At 43.9% G+C, this 17,822-nt stretch overlaps 1 protein-coding gene across 4 annotated transcripts in view; it reads left to right on the top strand.

Moving 5' to 3' along the window:
* The window catches only part of PRKAG2 (protein kinase AMP-activated non-catalytic subunit gamma 2), a 186,854-nt gene that overhangs the window by 120,122 nt on the left and 48,910 nt on the right, over nt 1–17,822 (top strand). For all 4 annotated transcript variants that reach the window (XM_075271535.1, XM_075271534.1, XM_075271537.1 and 1 more), the window contains one exon: nt 11,396–11,616. In XM_075271535.1, coding sequence (XP_075127636.1) covers nt 11,396–11,616 — 221 coding nt within the window. The remainder of the gene's footprint in view (nt 1–11,395; nt 11,617–17,822) is intronic.

The raw sequence follows: 17,822 nt of genomic DNA, 5'->3' as shown, positions 1-17,822 counted from the left end.
GACTGTGAATCTCTGGTAGAATAATGCGCATTGGATGATTGTTTTGCTGTAAGAAATGAGTGCAGAGCGGCTGGAAGAGATCTTCAGAGTTAATGGAGAGCTTTGTGCGAGCACTTAGCCTATACGCCCGTATGTTTATGAATTCCACCAAATTTACATTTCCTCTGTTTGCGTAAAGCGAACGTTTTATGGCATTTCCTGTGTCCCCAAGACATTGAAATAAATGACATTAAACACGAGGCTGCTGGGCTTGAAGTGCTCCACTAAGGGGCTAAATGGCAGGTGCTGCGACTGGAGTAAATATAGAAATGGAGCTGTAAGCACTGGTTCACACAGTATCCAGATCCATCCAGCAGCAGTGGAAAGCTCACTAAATGATCTACGTCTTGTGATATGACACTTGACTGGTATAAAACTTCACTTAAGGACTCTTAAAGTGAACCTGGTGCCTTGGCATAGGGGAATCCATCATTTTATGAGATGGATGGCTATATCTTGGAATGGAGCATGATTAATAAGATTTTTGTCACAAGAATACTGATATCTGTCTATCTATCTATCTATCTATCTATCTATCTATCTATCTATCTGACTACGTAATATCATGAGCATCAGATACCAGGTATGCATACCTCCCAACCGCCCAGATTTCCGCGGGACATTCACGATTTGGGTGACATGTCCCGCGGTCCCGGTTGGAGGGAGGTATGTCCCGATTTCAACTCAGATCTGCGTCCAGAGGACGCAGATCTGAGTTGAACACATATGCGGCTGAAGCAAGGACGTGACACAGGTCAGCTCCTCGCTTCGCCGCTGCGCGCCTCTCTCGCTGACACATATGCGGCTGAAGTGAGGAGCTGACCTGTGTCAGCTCCTCGCTTCGCCGCTGCCGCCGGCTACTGGCTTGTAGACGCGATGTGATGATCGCGTCTACGATGCCAGTAGCCGGCTGCAGCGGCGAAGCGAGGAGCTGACACAGGTCAGCTCCTCACTTCAGCCGCATATGTGTCAGCGAGAGAGGCGCGCAGCGGTGAAGCGAGGAGCTGACCTGTGTCAGCTCCTTGCTTCAGCCGCATATGTGTCAGTGAGAGACGCGTACAGAGAGCTGCGAGGGAGCAGAGGAGAAAGTAAGTGTAATGTGGAGGTGGAACGTGAAACTGAGGGCAGATGAAGGAGAGGACGGCATGACACTGGGGGAAGAGATGGAGAGGACATGAATCTGGGGGCAGAGATGGAGGGGACATGAATCTGGGGCAGAGATGTGGAGACATGAATCTGGGGGCAGAGATGGAGGGGACATGAAACTGGGGGCAGAGATGTGGGGACATGAATCTGGGGGCAGAGATGGAAGGGGGACATGAAACTGGGGGCAGATGAAGGGTGTATATGAAACTGGGGGAGAGATGGAGGGGGGACATATAATTTACGGGTGACTGTAGGAGGATTATACTGTGTGCGGGCACATGAAAAATTAACGAGTGGGCGGAGACAACACAAAAGTGGGCGGGGCTAAATGTGCGCGCCGCACATTTTGTCCCTCTTTCGGTTCTTCAAAAGTTGGGAGGTATGGGTATGTTCCCCATTTTTCCTCTTCCATCATTTAACCTATCCATGCTACTACTATGGGGCTTTTGGGGAAGTTAGCTCGGTAGAAGCAGTGGTGCGGACCCAAACAGTCAAGACAGGGACACAAAATATCCAGATAACAGGTTTATTTAGAAAAAACAGGAAAATAAACAAACCTTGACTTCAGGCACAAAATGAGCAAAACAAAATACAGCCTAAACTTCAGGCTAGAACCAAAATTTAAAAAAACCTGCTCGTTTGAGCAACTAACTAAACAGAACTGATAACCTAACTATACATGTGGCTTGCATCCAGCCACACTAACAAAACAGGTACAATATTGTTTTACCAGACTCAGGTACAGGACAGGACCATACACTCCTTTCACCTCATGGAACTTCACTGGAATGCAGGAACTGCAGCCTTTTTCTAGCTCAGTAATGAATCAAGGATCTACACCTAGGCTGAGGCCTACTCCAGATCACACATATGGACCTGGACCACACATATATATATCACATATATCTGGACTCAAACACTTTGCCTGTCACCTTCTCACAGACTATAGATGAGAGTCTGAAACTGATCCATCTAGTGCCAATGCATAATATCAGTAGATTCCTGCTGTGTCTTGGGATCTGCAGTGCTATTGTTGGTGGCATCATTCCAGCGCCGCACCTCCCATGAGGCGCCCTGAAGCGACCACTTCAGGCGGTGCTATGCCAGGGCCACGGGGAGGGCGGTATTTTTGCTGACCTAAGCCAGTCCAGGACAAGCTGTCCTGGACTGGCTTAGGGTCACCGTCACTGAGCAGTGGATTGGGGAGGGTGCTCCAGTGGCCGCCTCTCACGCTCAGTCAGAGAGCAGGTCCTCTCCCTGCCTGCTCTCTGCCTGCTAAAGACGCTCACTCCGCTCGGCCCCGCCCCCTCCATGTGGCCCCGCCCCTTCCGTTCGGCTCCGCCCCCTCCTCGGGGGGCGGCTTTCTGACGGCCGCCTCAGGTGACAGAAAGCCATGGTTCACTCCTGCATCATTCATATCTGAAAGTTACATTTACAATACATGCGAAAGAACTGCATGAAAATGATTGTTCTGATGGAAACGTCCATTGGGTACTCATAGCATAGTCAGGGGCAGGGATGTAACTTGAGGGGGTGCAGAGGGTGCAGTCGCATTGGGGTCCAGGAGCCTTAGGGGGCCCATAAGCACTGGCATCTGTATTGAGATTGCATCTTCCATCTGGCCCGTAAACCAAGGAGACCCACAGATTAGACTAACCACACTAAGGTGGATTAAACCCCTTATTACCCGTAACCATCACTATCAAGAATTCACTGTAGCGATGAGGTAGGGGGCCCTGGACAAAAGATTGCATCGGGACCCACAAGACTTTAGTTACGCCTCTGGTCAGGGGCTTGAAAAATTGCTATGAATGGCAGATGTATTTATCCATTATCATAACTTTCACATCTACTCTATTACAGAAAACTGCACGTGTGAATAGGGTCTACTTCTGAATTTCGTCAGACATAGGAGATTATTTCTAGAGTGGTCTCCATAGAGAGACAGACAGATAATAATCTGAACCCCAGGGCATCAGAGCAGGAATCCCCTTGTTTTCTGGATTCTTGTAAAAAAAGAAGAGCTCAGCAACTCTCTAAACACATTTTGTCTCTCAATTCTTCATAATTTTGATGATACAGTGTAGGGAATGTGGGAATTCTGTAAATGTGGTGTATATGTGGTGCACATCCCGTTCTTGCGCCAAAGATGTGCCAGATAGTTCCTTCTGCACTTTGCTAGCCACTTTATATGAAAGTGTTCAGAGCAGAGTGGCCCAACAAATTTAGGCTCTATTCATTTCAATTATTTTTAAAACCTTTTAATGGATGCAAAAGCGGATGCAAATGGATGGCCATCTATTTACATATACATCAATGTTAAAAAAAAAATATTGATCCATTTCTGTCTGGTTTTTTTTGGACAGATACAAAAGTAAGGTTTGTTTTTGTGTCAAAAATGTGCGGAAGGCTCTAAATGAATATTAACAAGAATGTGCCCATTTGCTGACAGCAAAGAATTATAGTGAGGAATTAAAACACAAGGTATATCAGAAAGTTTTTGAAATTTTCTTTTTACCAGGATTAAAGGGGGGGAGGGGGGGCGCCAAAGAAATAAAAATATATTTAAAAGTGCTAAAGGCGGTGTTCTAACATGAAAAAAGCTCTATTCACGTCTTCCTTGCTGCTGCAGTTTCCGTAAAGCTTTAGTCTGAGGGCATACGTTACGGAAATGCAGCCTTTTTTGTTGCAGATTTTGCTGTATTTGTTTGAGCCTAGGCCAGGAATGGCTACAAAGGGAATGGGGAAATATAAAGGAAGTTCTTATTTATTTTCAATTCCTTCTGTAGCCTTTCTTGGCTCAAAAAAGGCAGCAAAATCTGCAAAAAAAAAATAATTTGCGTTTCCATAACATGGGACCTCAGCTTTAAAGCGGTTGTCCGAAATAAATGGAAAGCCCTACACTAATTTAAACATCCTCACCCCTCCTAATTTATAAATAATTAATCAAAAATGTATAGTTACCCATATCATTTTGTGATCATCTGGTGATAATCCATTTCCCCATTTCCGGAATCGGATTATCACTACCACTCTCCCCGCATCCACCCATCATACTTATCTTCCAGGCTTCTTCCTGCAGGACGGCCCTTCCTTCTTTACTGATTCTATAGGCGCGCCCTCTTCTCCAAACACTGCTCTGCACTCTGCCGATAATCCACCTCTACTGCGTAGCTCCCACGCGTGCACAGTAACGGTCGATCATCACTGCAGAGCACAGAGCAGCACTGGATAAGAGCGAGTCCTGTAGAAGCAGTAAAGAAGGAGGGGCCGTCCCGCAGGAAGAAGCCTGGAAGGTAAGTACAGGGAGGCCATAATATGACCTCAGGTGTTTGGAGTCGTGTGCAGGCTGACCCAATGGATGGAATTGCATGAAAATTTGTATGTGTGCTAATCAAGGCATGGGGAAACGGACGGCATGAAAAATTTTTAAAAAAATTAATACAAAAACTCCCCACCAGGGGATAATGTGGCACTGTACAGTAAGCGTGCAGCGCAAAACCCGTAGGGCTAGTAGTGGGTGGGATAGCTAGAGAGACAAGGAGGGGGTGTATGGGAGGAAGAGAGAGAGGAGGGAGGGAGTGAAGGAGGGGGGAGTAAAGTGAGTTGGGTTAGTGTGGAAGTTAAATAGCAGGAAACTAAACCATGTAAAGAAATGCAGGAGTTACCAGGAGCTCCCAGAGACACCCAGAAATCACTCAAAACACGGCTAAAGGTATATGAGTGCCCTTATTAACCCATTAATAGCACTAAGGGCGGGTTCACACCTGCGCCCGATCTCCACTTTCGGGTTTCTGTCTTCTGCCGAGAGAAACTGGACAAGAGACGGAAACCCGGCAGTCAGTTTTCAAACCCATTCACTTGAATGGGTTTGCAAAGTGACCGCATGTGAGTGTCTTGTGCATCTCCGCAGAAAGCCCCTTTAAGAATTATTCTAACTGACCAAGGGGCTGTAGGCTGTCATAGTCTCTCCACCCCCATAGTCTGCAGATACACTTTAAGTACTATGGATATATGAAGATCTGCATTGTTTTACATAACAACTCCTTATTCTGTAGATGTCATCAATGACCTTGAAGGTCGGACTAAAATAGTCAATAAGTTTCAGTGAGTCCTAAAACACTGGCAGCTCTTCAGACTTCACCCTGCTACATATACAATGCTGAGGAATTTCCACTATAAAGTAGAACATTTCAGATAAAGGGATAAGCCAGTTATTGTGAATGTGTTCCTGGCTGAATGCAGATTAGGACGTGTCTCAAGACCCTACTTATGAATGCAGCAGCCAGGGGCCGTCTTATTTTCGGTTTAACTGGCAAGAAATTGCTTTGCTAAATGCAAAAGAATAATTTCAAGGGTTATTAACGTCTCAAAGTTATTCATTATTCGTGCGCACTGTATGTGCTTTTGTGCTTGGGGTAACAAAAACAATATGGGAATAGCAGTATTACATCCATGGATAACTGGAAAGTTTGCACAGAACTGACTGCGCGGTATGGTAGCTGCTCCGACATCAACCCCTCTGTATGGGGTGGGTTTATTAATGGGGCTAATAAGCAAAATTGTTAGAACAAAAGAAAGTATATGTGACACAGACTGGAGGAATCTGGTGATTTCCTTTTCATGTGAATTATGTAAAAATACAGAAACGTTTGCACAAAAATATGCACATTTCTTCATGTTTTTATTGAAAGGGTGACCAAGGGGGTGCTGTGAGTTGGGCCATCGGCCTCACCAGGTTTATTATAATTTCCAACTGTGTACTGGCATAGATGTAGCTGACATAGATATCAATGAAGGCACACCCTTGGAGGAGGGCGAGTCTGACTCGGAGGAGACTTGCACCACTTTGTAAATGTGGTGCATCCTCAGCCAGCAGAGGGTATATGAAGAGTCGAAAGCAACGGTTTTCATGAATCAGAAATCGGCCCCATTGATCAATGAAGCTAGCCATAGGTCTGTTTTAGTACGTTCATTTAAATGGGCTGTCAAAAAGAGGACATGTTCTATTTTTTTAATGTAGATTGTGAGCCCCATATAGGGACCACAATGCAGATTATTATCTTTTTTTTCCTATCAGTATGTCTTTGTAGAATGGGAGGAAATTCACACGAGGAGAACATACAAACTCTTTGTAGATGTTCCTGGCTGGATTTGAACCCAGGCCTCCAGCGCTGCAAGACTGCAGTGCTAACCACTGAGCCACTATGTTCTACAAGACATGTTCTATTTTGTCCATTTTTAGGGATCCATCAATCAAAAGTCAATGCGGAATCCATGAAAACTACAGACCGTTTCATTACTTTTTCATAGCCATTTTTACCGAAGTTCACCTGAATAAATTGTTAGGGGGAGTTCACACTACCATTACTAATGTCCGTTGCTGTCTAACATCATAAGGGGGAGTTCACACGGAGTAACGTGCCGCGTGATGTGGCACGTATACGCCGTGTGAGACTTTGCGGGCCGTATACGCTCCCATTCATTTCAAAGGGAGTTAGTCTCGTATACGCCGCGTTATTTTGCGGCCGCAAAATCACGGCCGCAAAATATCGCGGCGTATACGATCCCAGCTCCCATTGAATCAATGGGAGCGTATACGGCCTGCAAAGTCTCACATGCTGTATATGTGCCACATCACGCGGCACGTTACTCCGTGTGAACTCCCCCTAAGATGACAGCAATGGACATTATACTGTCACAGAGAACAGTCACAGATTGATTCTGTGTCCGTTCTCATTGACACTAAAGCTAGCTAGCCCTGCATGGAGGACATTAGCTTCCGTTACAGAAGTAAACAAACATGACGGAAGCTAGCATCTACCTATGATGAAAGACGGCAACAGACATAAGTAACGGTAGTGTCATCTCTCCCTGAGCTGCAGACAGATACCAGCAGACAGTGACTTATGTCCCCTTAGAACAAAATGATCAGGCATCTAAAATTCATCATGTTATCTTTTGGAGGAGAGACCAAAATCAGCGCGTTCAGATGTAAGGTGTACGGGCAATAAGTACATTTCTCTTTTGTGTTTGTGAATGGCCAGGACTCACTGAAGTTAGCCTGGTGCGTTCACACGATGTAAAATGGAGCGCAAGCTGGCACGTATACGCGTGTCAGCATTTTGCGCGCTCAAAAAGATCCCATTGATTTCAATGAGAGTTACGAGCGTATACGCCACGTTATTTTGCGCCTGTAATTTTGTGGCCGCAAAATTACGGGCGCAAAATAACGCGGCGTATACGCTCGTAACTCCCATTGAAATCAATGGGATCTTTTTGAACGTGTAAACTCTGACACACCGTATACGTGCCAGATCACGCTCCATTTTACTACGTGTGAATGCACCTGTCAGTCAAATACCTATTCCTTCTGACCCTGTCCCCCCTTGTATACTTGGTTCAGCTGACAAGTTTTTGTAGATCACCCTTATAGCCTGCTCCTTTTTGTAGTTTTCTTGAACAGTGGTCACCTTGGCTTGCCAGGAACCTGTGTAATACATAACTTGATACGTACACTGGATTTTGCCCAGGGCTTATGGACATGTAGAGGATGTCCTCAAGCTACCTATACTTCACTGTGCAGGCCTCTTGCATGATTCTCTTGTGAAGTCATACTGTAATATTATGCCCCTGTCCTAATTTTAGGAAGTGTGTTTCACTAGAAGGTAATAGCGTAAAAGGTGATCTTCCCAATTTACGAAGGTACATGGTTAGGCCTTCTGGTAATAAAGCTTTATGACGGAAGCTCTGCATTTATAGAGATCTAATAGGGTGATAACAACAGTATATGTGTCTGCACTGAGCCAAGACAGACACGACTATATATCTACCACTATCATTCTATGGCAATTTCTTATCAATGACCCCAGAACATGAAGGTACTACATTGTCACCGCATACGGCTGCACCTGTTATTTAACAAACAAAACAGGTAATAAAATTACTTTATTACTTATTTGTTATATGAATAGTTTTATCTGTCTGGTGTCTACACTCAATACGAAGCTCTACACAGACCGCTCAGCAAAGGCTATACAGATTAGGTTTCCATGGACAAGGTGCCATTCATACGCCTAGGACCACTCTACGCAGCCAAATATGGCACAAGCGGTATACAGTACACTTCTCTGGAAGTGGAAATAAACACACGCTTCAATATCTACCAATCTAATCTAATGAAAGAGTCTGGGCACCTTCCAGGAGGGCAGATACTGGGTGAATGTCTGGAGTGAGGTTTGGTGAAGGAAGGATAATAGTCCAGAGCTGTATTTACAAGTATGAGGATGAGCTCCTAACTTCCAAAGTGGAATCTTCAAGGAATTTTATGATTCTGGTGCATTTAGTGTTTTCTTTAGCTTTGTGCTTACAGTGTCTCGAGCAGTGGATCGTGGACCCACTGTTCCACCTAACCAGTTTGGCTTTGAGCCACTGCCATGTTGATGTGGTCTTTACCATGGGAGACTACTATGTTGCTACCTCTCAAAGTGGTCCCTGTATAGGTGGCTGCTGAACAGAGACCAGACAAACCAGGGAATCAGGCAAAGGATAGTCAGGTTGAGGTTAAAGATCAGTGTCAGCTTATAAAGAAGGTCAAAAACAAGCCATAGGGTCAGGGCGGGCAGCTTATGGTAGGCAGGCGTCATACACAGGTAGGCTGCATAGTGAGTATCCAGGCCTTGGTCAATAAATGGGAATCCAACAGCAGAATAAAGACACAAAACCCTTGCAGACGCTGTAGAGGAGCCTAAGCTCATAAGGCCTCTAAGTTGCAAGGAGGAAGGGCGCACCCTATGGGCTGGACCAAGAGCGGCAACATAAGGAAAAGCTGTGGAGCATGGAGTGTCAGAAACTGTATAGTGTCAATCACAGGCAAGCTAATGACCTCATGATCTAGGAGCAAGAGCACAATGGCCGCAGTCCATTATGTAGAGTTTTGTATAACAAAGTCGCCCAAGTCAAGTCCAAAAAACATAGTCTATATATTCTGATATGAAAGAACCAAACGATACCACCCAAATAAACCCCTCACAATTCCTTTCTTAATCTCATCCTTATTTTTTATCTCATTTTTCTCAAACTGTAGTTAAAAATAACTACCGGTATCTTGAAAAAAAAAAGAAGTTTTCTCTAAGGGTCCCAGGAAAATTACTACATCACACCCCTGCACCCCTGGTTGTAAGATTCTTAGCTGCAGCAGGAGCCTCTCCCCTCTGCTGCTTCTGCAGTAGGAAACATTAACCCAAGCCCTCTTGTCTATCATTCACCAGACAATGATGGAACAGACCAGCAAAAAAGGAATCCCTGTGTCTCCAAGATTTCGACAAGAATGTGTCAGAACTATGGAGAAAATTCTGCAAACTGGCAAACTCTGGGGACAAGATTATACGCTATTACCTTTTATTATACATGTCTATGTTTATTGTATCCTTAAGGGTTTACAGGTTAGAAGTAAATTAATACAGATGCCCTATAACTAATTATCTTGCTGAGCATCGACAAAACTGTTCCCCTTACAACAATGAACACATTGTGCTCCTGCCTGGTACAGTGGAAAAATAGATGAGACGTTCACTCATTCTTTATTAGATATATTGTAGCTATGACGTTATTGCCTCATGTTATGATGGAAAATATTTCATTGTAATTTTAGACAAAAAATATTACCTAAATTGTATCTGCATTTCACCCAGTCCTAATAACAAGTTCGGCCTTCATCATGGTTGAGCTGCTCCTAGTCGAAAAACAAATAAATGCTACATAGTACATATAAGATACATCTGTAAGAGCATTTCATGTTTGAGCTCTGATCTGGAATTTCTTAGAGCTGATTTACTCTAAGTTCACATCTGCGCTTGGGTTTCTGTTCTTTGGGTTCGCTTGGGGAATCGAAAAATGGAAACCCAATCTGTTTGAAAAGTGGTTACCCGCGCATGTCATAGGTTAAATGGGGTCCACAAAAAAATGCAGAGAGGGGAATGGGGAACGGAATCCCTGAGCACACATGTGAACCTTGGCATTGTTCTTCATCTTTTTGTTATATTTTCTCCAATTATTTTATTTAAAACTTAATCTTTCACCAACCCTACCACCTACAACTCACTGAACACTTGCAGTGTAGTTCTGGCATGGGTGTCTGCTGTTAACAGCTGACTGGTGGGTTGTCGGGTTGGTCTGAAATTGATGATGACCTATCAAAAGGACCTATTAAACTTAAACGTAATCTCAGTTACCATTTTTTTTTTTTACAATTAAAATAGTCTGTGCAACAAAATAATTAAATAATTATTATTACTTTCCTTCCAATTTAAAAGGACTTTTCCCCAATTTTCTGTTTATGGTTCTTTGAGACAAGCCATCTACGAATGATCAGTAAGGGTAAATTCACACTGAGTTTTTTGGTCAGAGTTTTGAGGCCGTATTCGCCTCAAAACCCTGACCAAAAAGACAACTCCCATTGAAATCAATGGGAGCTGCTCAGGTCTTTTTTCCTAGAGTAGTTTCTTCCGGCTCCTAGAAAAAAGAAGCGAGGTGCTCATTCTTCATGCGGAGTCGCCTCACGATTTGGCTGAAGACACACCCTCCTCCGGGCCAGGCCCATTCATTGGGGCTAATCCGGAGAAAAGTGTGCGGCTGGATGCCAGTGCAGTGCAGGCTATGTTCACATTTACGTCAGAGACACTGTTAGGAGGATCCACTGCAGTCCTGCATGCATCATTTTTTCATCCAGAACTTTCAGTTTAAGAACAATGAACACAGACCTGATTATATTCAGTGGGGTCCGTCGGTTCCTTATGTGTCTACTTTTTTAGTAGCCTGTCTGTCCATTGTTCTGATCCTCTGAGAGACCAGAACAACAGAGTATGAATCTAGCATAAGAGTACAAACCCCAGGACCTCAAACAATGAACATAAAGAAACAAGGCTGTGCCTGGCATTGAAGCTTGGTCCTGATCACTTGAATGCTGCAGTGCAGGTGCCAGAGGTCTTCCTTTTTGTTCTGCTTATCATGATGTTGTCAGGGTTGGTACTCCCTGAGATCATACACGATGGCCCTGACTTTTGATAGCATATCAGTTTAATAAATCTAATATAACATATATATATATATATATATATATATATATATATATATATATATAATGTGTAATGCTTTTAGGGCTTGTATTATGATAAAACTCATAATGATAATGTCATTCTATATTTTGCAGCCTCAGGCCTATCTTCATCCCCATCCACTCCCACACAAGTGACCAAGCAGCCCAATTTTCCTCTGGAATCCTACAAGCATGAACCAGAACGGCTAGAGGCCAGGCTCCGTTCATTCTCCTCTCCTCCAGACACGGGGCAGAGGTTTTCAATATCACATCTACCAGTTACTGTGACAAAATCCTCCCTAGCATCTTCAACACTTAGCGCTACCTCAAAATCAGTAAGTACCTATAACATACTGTTCATTGACTTCAGTAAGTCCTCAAGAATCGGTGCATTGGTTTCCCATATAGACTTATAGCAAGATTGTCCACCCCAGGGTTTTTTAAAGCGTACCTCCAGTTATAAGCAACTCTTCATAAATGAATAGTACAGCTGAATATAAGAAACTTTGGGAAGAATATGCAAATCTGTCTTCCATGATGTAATTAGGAAGTCAGGTGCCTCAGTGTTGCAAACCAATAGAGGGCACTCACTGGAATGTGCAAGCCTGTCTTCCTTGATGTAATTAGGAAGACAGAATTTCAGTGATATAGCCCAGTAGAGGCTGCTCCCTTTAACATCATGCTCGACCTTCCAAGAGGCCTTTGTTTTGCAATGATGCTGGGATTATTACCAGGTATAGTCTCTCAACCGAGGACGGCCGTTTCGATGTTATTGCATATCGTCAGCCCGGTGTAGAGAAGACTAACCTGGTAGAGGTGAGAAGCTTAGACAGGGTTAGGGGGATATCGTCACTCCTTGGGGAGAGACCACCATTTAGGTGTGTGGAGACTTATTAAAGAGGACCTTTCACCATATCTGGGCACATGCAGTGTTATATACTGCCGGAAAGCTGACAGTGCGCTGAATTCAGCACACTGTCGGCTTTCCCGATCTGTGCCCGGTGTGAAGAGCTTACGGTATAGCTCTTATATGGTCAGAAGTGCGTTTCTGACCATTAGCCAGAGACGTCCTTCTGCCTCGCGGCGCCAATCGCGCTGTGCTGTGGAGCGGGGAGGAACGCCCCCTCCCTCTGCTCACAGCGCTCGTCCATAGACGAGTATTATCAGGAGAGGGAAGGGGCGTTCCTCCCCGCTCCACAGCACAGCGCGATAGGCGCCGCGAGGCAGAAGGACGTCTCTGGCTAATGGTCAGAAACGCCCTTCTGACCATAGAAGAGCTACGGTACCGGACCGTAAGCTCTTCACACCGGGCACAGATCGGGAAAGCCGACAGTGCGCTGAACTCAGCGCACTGTCAGCTTTCCGGCAGTATATAACACTGCATGTGCCCAGATATGGTGAAAGGTCCTCTTTAAGCTTTTAGCACTCCACTGTGCAAAGGACCATGGGAATAATATGCAAATCTGTCTTCCATGATGTAATTAGGAAGTCAGGTGCCTCAGTGTTGCAAACCAATAGAGGGCTATATCTTATTAATAATGAGATCTGTTACCTTCTCCTCTTATTCAGCTGCTCTCCTGCTTCTTATCTTCCATCGGACTGCTTTCTTACATTATATCCCTCTCTGCATTCAGCCTCACACATAGAGCTCTATGGAGCAGGGATGGGTGATGTAGAGTTCTCCCACCTGCTGGTTAGTTGATATTGTCTCATTCTGTGTACTAGTAGCCTCTTATCTACAACCTACCAGCGTTAAATAGCAAGGGATAGCAGAGTATAACAGCAGGAATTATTTAAGTGTCTTTTCTATCCACTTCTACAGTCTTTATAGACTAATATAGAGAAAGTAAATGCTTGAAAAGTATACAATAAAACCTATTTATTTAATAAGATATATTACAAAGTTTCTTATATTCACCTGTACTATTTATCTGTGAAATGTTGTTTAAAACTGGAGGTATGCTTTAGAGGGGTTTTCAGGCTCCAAATTGAATCCCAATTAAAACCATCAGATATGCCCCCGAAACGTTTCAACGGCATTTTTAGGAGTATAGCTATATATTTGTAGTAAAACCTACTGTAATGTCAATCATTTGAAGGAATGACTATGTAATACATGGGTGTCGGGGTGATATTGTTTCTCCACCAGATTGGTGCAATTTTACAGGCACGATAATGCTCCCTGGGAAAAAAATTGTGCAAAGTAGCTCTTCTCTAGGGCAAAAGAAAACAGTCGCTCTAGTGCAGTGGTACCGATCCCCAAGTTTTTGTTCGTCTTGGGGGAGAGTTAGGGAGCCTGCACACGGAGTTTACACACCGCTCATTCTGAACGTAAACTCGGTGTAAAAAACAGATCCCATTGACTTGAATGGGTGCCGGCATACACGCGCTACCCATTGAAATCAATGGGGGGCTTTTTTACCTATTGCTTTGAATGTGATACGCGCGTATGCCATTCAAGTCAATGGGATCTGTTTTTTACGCCGCTCACTCTGAACGAGTTTTACATTCAGAATGAGTGAGCGTAAACTCCGAGTGAAGGCTCCCTTACTTTGCATATGTAATACCTAGAGGTTCGGCCAGTGCAGTAATAATAGTTATTTATATAGCACCAACATATTCCACAGCCCTTTACAATTCAGACGGTTCATGTACAGTCATGGCCAAAAGTTTTGAGAATGATACAAATATTAATTTTTACAAAGTCTACTACTTCAGTTTTCCTAATGGCAATTTGCATATACTCCAGAATGTTATAAAGAGTGATCAGCTTAACAGCAATTACTTGCAAAGTCAATATTTGCCTAGAAAATGAACTTTATCCCCCAAAACACATTTCAACATCATTGCAGCCCTGCCTTAAAAGGACCAGTTAACATCGTTTCAGTGATTGCTCCATTAACACAGGTGTGGGTGTTGATGAGGACAGGGCTGGAGATCAATCTGTCATGATTAAGTAAGAATGACACCACTGGACACTTTAAAAGGAGGCTGGTGTTCGGCATCATTGTTTCTCTTCTGTTAACCATGGTTATCGCTAAAGAAATACGTACAGTCATCATTGCACTGCACAAAAATGGCCTAACAGAGAAGAGTATCGCAGCTAGAAAGATTGCACCTCAGTCAACAATCCACCGCATCATCAAGAACTTCAAGGAGAGAGGTTCCATTGTTGGCAAAAAGGCTCCAGGGCGCCCAAGAAAGACCAGCAAGCGCTAGGACCGTCTCTTAAAATTGTTTCAGCTGCGGGATCGGGCTACCAGCAGTGCAGAGCTTGCTCAGGAATGGCAGCAGGCAGGTGTGAGTGCATCTGCACACACTGTGAGGCGGAGACTCTTGGAGCCAGGCCTGGTCTCAAGGAGGGCAGCAAAGAAGCCACTTCTCTCCAGAAAAAAATATCAGGGACAGACTGATATTCTGCAAAAGGTACAGGGAGTGGACTGCTGAGGACTGGGGTAAAGTCATTTTCTCTGATGAATCCCCTTTTCGATTGTTTGGGACATCTGGAAAACAGCTTATTCGGAGAAGACGAGGTGAGCACTACCACCAGTCTTGTCTCATGCCAACTGTAAAGCATCCTGAAACCATTCATGTGTGGGGTTGCTTCTCAGCCAAGGGAATCGGCTCTCTCACAGTCTTGCCTAAAAACACAGCCATGAATAAAGAATGGTACCAGAATGTCCTCCAAGATCAACTTCTCCCAACCGTCCAAGAGCAGTTTGGCGATCAACAATGCCTTTTCCAGCATGATGGAGCACCTTGCCATAAAGCAAATGGCTCAGGGAACAAAACATAGCCTGGAAACTCCCCAGATCTTAATCCCATTGAGAACTTGTGGTCAATCATCAAGAGACGAGTGGACAAAAAGAACCTACAAATTCTGACAAAATGCAAGCATTGATTGTGCAAGAATGGACTGCTATCAGTCAGGATTTGGTGCAGAAGTTGATTGAGAGCATGCCAGGGAGAATTGCAGAGGTCCTGAAGAGGAAGGGTCAACACTGCAAATATTGACTTGCTGCCTTAACTCATTCTGTCAATATAAGCTTTTATTACTCATAATATGATTGCAATTATATTTCTGTATGTGATAAAAACATCTGACAAACACATAAAAACCAGAGGGAGCAGATCATGTGAAAATATAAGATTTGTGTCATTCTCAAAACTTTTGGCCATGACTGTATAGCCAAAATCAACCATTAGTGGTTAAAAAGTAATCCGCATATCAAACAGTAGGAGTGATAGCCCTGCTTACAAGAGCTTACAATCCACTGTTGTGCAACCCCCCCCCCCCCCCCATGATCTCTGTAGTCATAGTTTGGCCACACATATCCAGTTGGTTGTGATGCTGCCGATCAGTCGATGGTGGGATTATTCATGTACAGCTCTGGGAAAAAATTAGGAGACCACTGCAAAATTTTCATTTTCTCTGATTTTTCTCTTCATTGGTATATTTTTGAGTAAAACGTAAATTGATCTTTTATTATATAAACCACTCACAACATGTCTCTGAAATTCAAAGCGAAAAATGTATTTATTTGCAGCAAATGAGAAATTGTCAAAATAATAAAAAAGAAGCAGTGCTGTCAGGCCTAATGCCAAGAAAACAAGTTCAGATTCATTTAGAAACAACAATACTAATGTTTTAACTCAGGAAGAGATCAGAAATCAATATTTGGTGGAATAACCATGATTTATAATCCCAGCTTCCATTCATCTTGGCGTGCTTTCCACCAGTCTTTCACACTGCTTTTGGGTGACCTTAAATTCACTGCTAGGGTTCGCTTACAAATACTGATGGAAATACTAACCAGAATACTGCCATCGGAATGGGGCCTTAGGGTGCATTCACACTGAGTAAACGCTAGCTTATTCTGAACGTAAAACACGTTCAGAATAAGCGGCGTCTAAAGCAGCTCCATTCATTTCTATGGGAGCGGGGATACGAGCGCTCCCCATAGAAATGAATGGGCTGCTTCTTTCACTCCGTGCAGTCCCATTGAAGTGAATGGGGAGTGCCGGCGTATACGGCAAGCTCTGCTCATGCCGGAGCGTACACGCCGGCACTCCCCATTCACTTCAATGGGACTGCACGGAGTGAAAGAAGCAGCCCATTCATTTCTATGGGGAGCGCTCGTATGCCGGCTCCCATAGAGATGAATGGAGCTGCTTTAGACGCCGCTTATTCTGAACGTGTTTTACGTTCAGAATAAGCTAGCGTTTACTCAGTGTGAATTCACCCTTAGGAAGAAATTCACATATTTAGACAGTTATATTATTATAACACTGAAACATAGACAAATCTATCTAATGTAGGTACTTTATACAAGCCTTATGATGTAATGAAGGTTCATTAATTATGTCATAATATGTTGTCTTCAGCTGATGTGGATCTCCATAGTGCAAGTGCAGAGTACATTTTACAACACTAGGTGGTGCTATTTGTAGTTTTCATTACTTATAAGCAGGTTGTGCTCAGGAAATAACACACAGTATGATACTTGTTAGGAAAATTTAGCACATCAGCCGCTGTACTGCCCTCTCCTCCCCCATCAGCCATCATCATTGTGCTGATGCACCTCCTATGAGGTCATTACTTCTTTTTTTTTTTAATTATATTCACTAATCTGACTTACTTTAGATTCACATGACCAAGTTGCACCCATGAAACTCTGTCCATATATCTATCTTTATTATTTCTTACTTATATAGCACCATCATATTCCGCAGCGCTTCACAGACATTGACAGTCACTGTCCCATATAGGGCTCACAATCTACATTCCCTATCCGTATGTCTTTGGTGTGTGGAAGGAAACCAGAGTACCCGGAGGAAACCCACGCAAACACAGGAAGAACATACAAACACCTTGCAGATGTTGTCCTTGGCAGGATTTGAACCTAGGACTCCAGTGCTGCAGTGCTAACCACTGAGCCACGTAGGACTCCTACGGTACCATAACAGTTATCTATGATATTAGGAGTCGCTCGCTGCCTTCCAGTGACATATGTCCTGCACCGATAGTAGGGTGAAACTCGGTTGTGTGAATTTACAGTTAGTGAACATGTACACAGTCAGGATTTATATGCTGACAATCTGCATCAAATTCCACATGTATCTGCACAGAAAATCTGCACCAACTAGATTTTAAAGACAAGTACAGACTAACTCAGGCAGTCGCATTGAGATGAGAGGAGCCGCAGTGCACATGATCCATTTATACATTGGACTCTAACGATTGGAGCGGTTCCAGAGGATGAATTCCCATTGATCAGATATTTGTCACCTATCCTTTGCAGTTGTGTGAGCGCCACTTCTACTTCACAGGCCAGAGATCAGATCAGCCTTCATGTGATCTGTTTGCAGCTGAATCCCGTTCCAAGTGGATGGGGCTGAGCTGCAGTGCCAAGCACAGCCTCTATGCAATGTGCGGGGCTATACTTGGCATTCAGTGAAGAGGCCACAGCATTCACCTCAATTTTCCAGTCTTTTTGAACAGCCAATCAGTTGTAGTCTCCTACTGATCTGGTATTGGTGA

This window comes from Leptodactylus fuscus, chromosome 4, assembly GCF_031893055.1.
Source record: "Leptodactylus fuscus isolate aLepFus1 chromosome 4, aLepFus1.hap2, whole genome shotgun sequence".
Taxonomy (NCBI): Eukaryota; Metazoa; Chordata; class Amphibia; order Anura; family Leptodactylidae; genus Leptodactylus; species Leptodactylus fuscus.
Note: the sequence above shows the minus strand (reverse complement) of the source record. Positions and strands in the feature narration are given on the sequence as shown.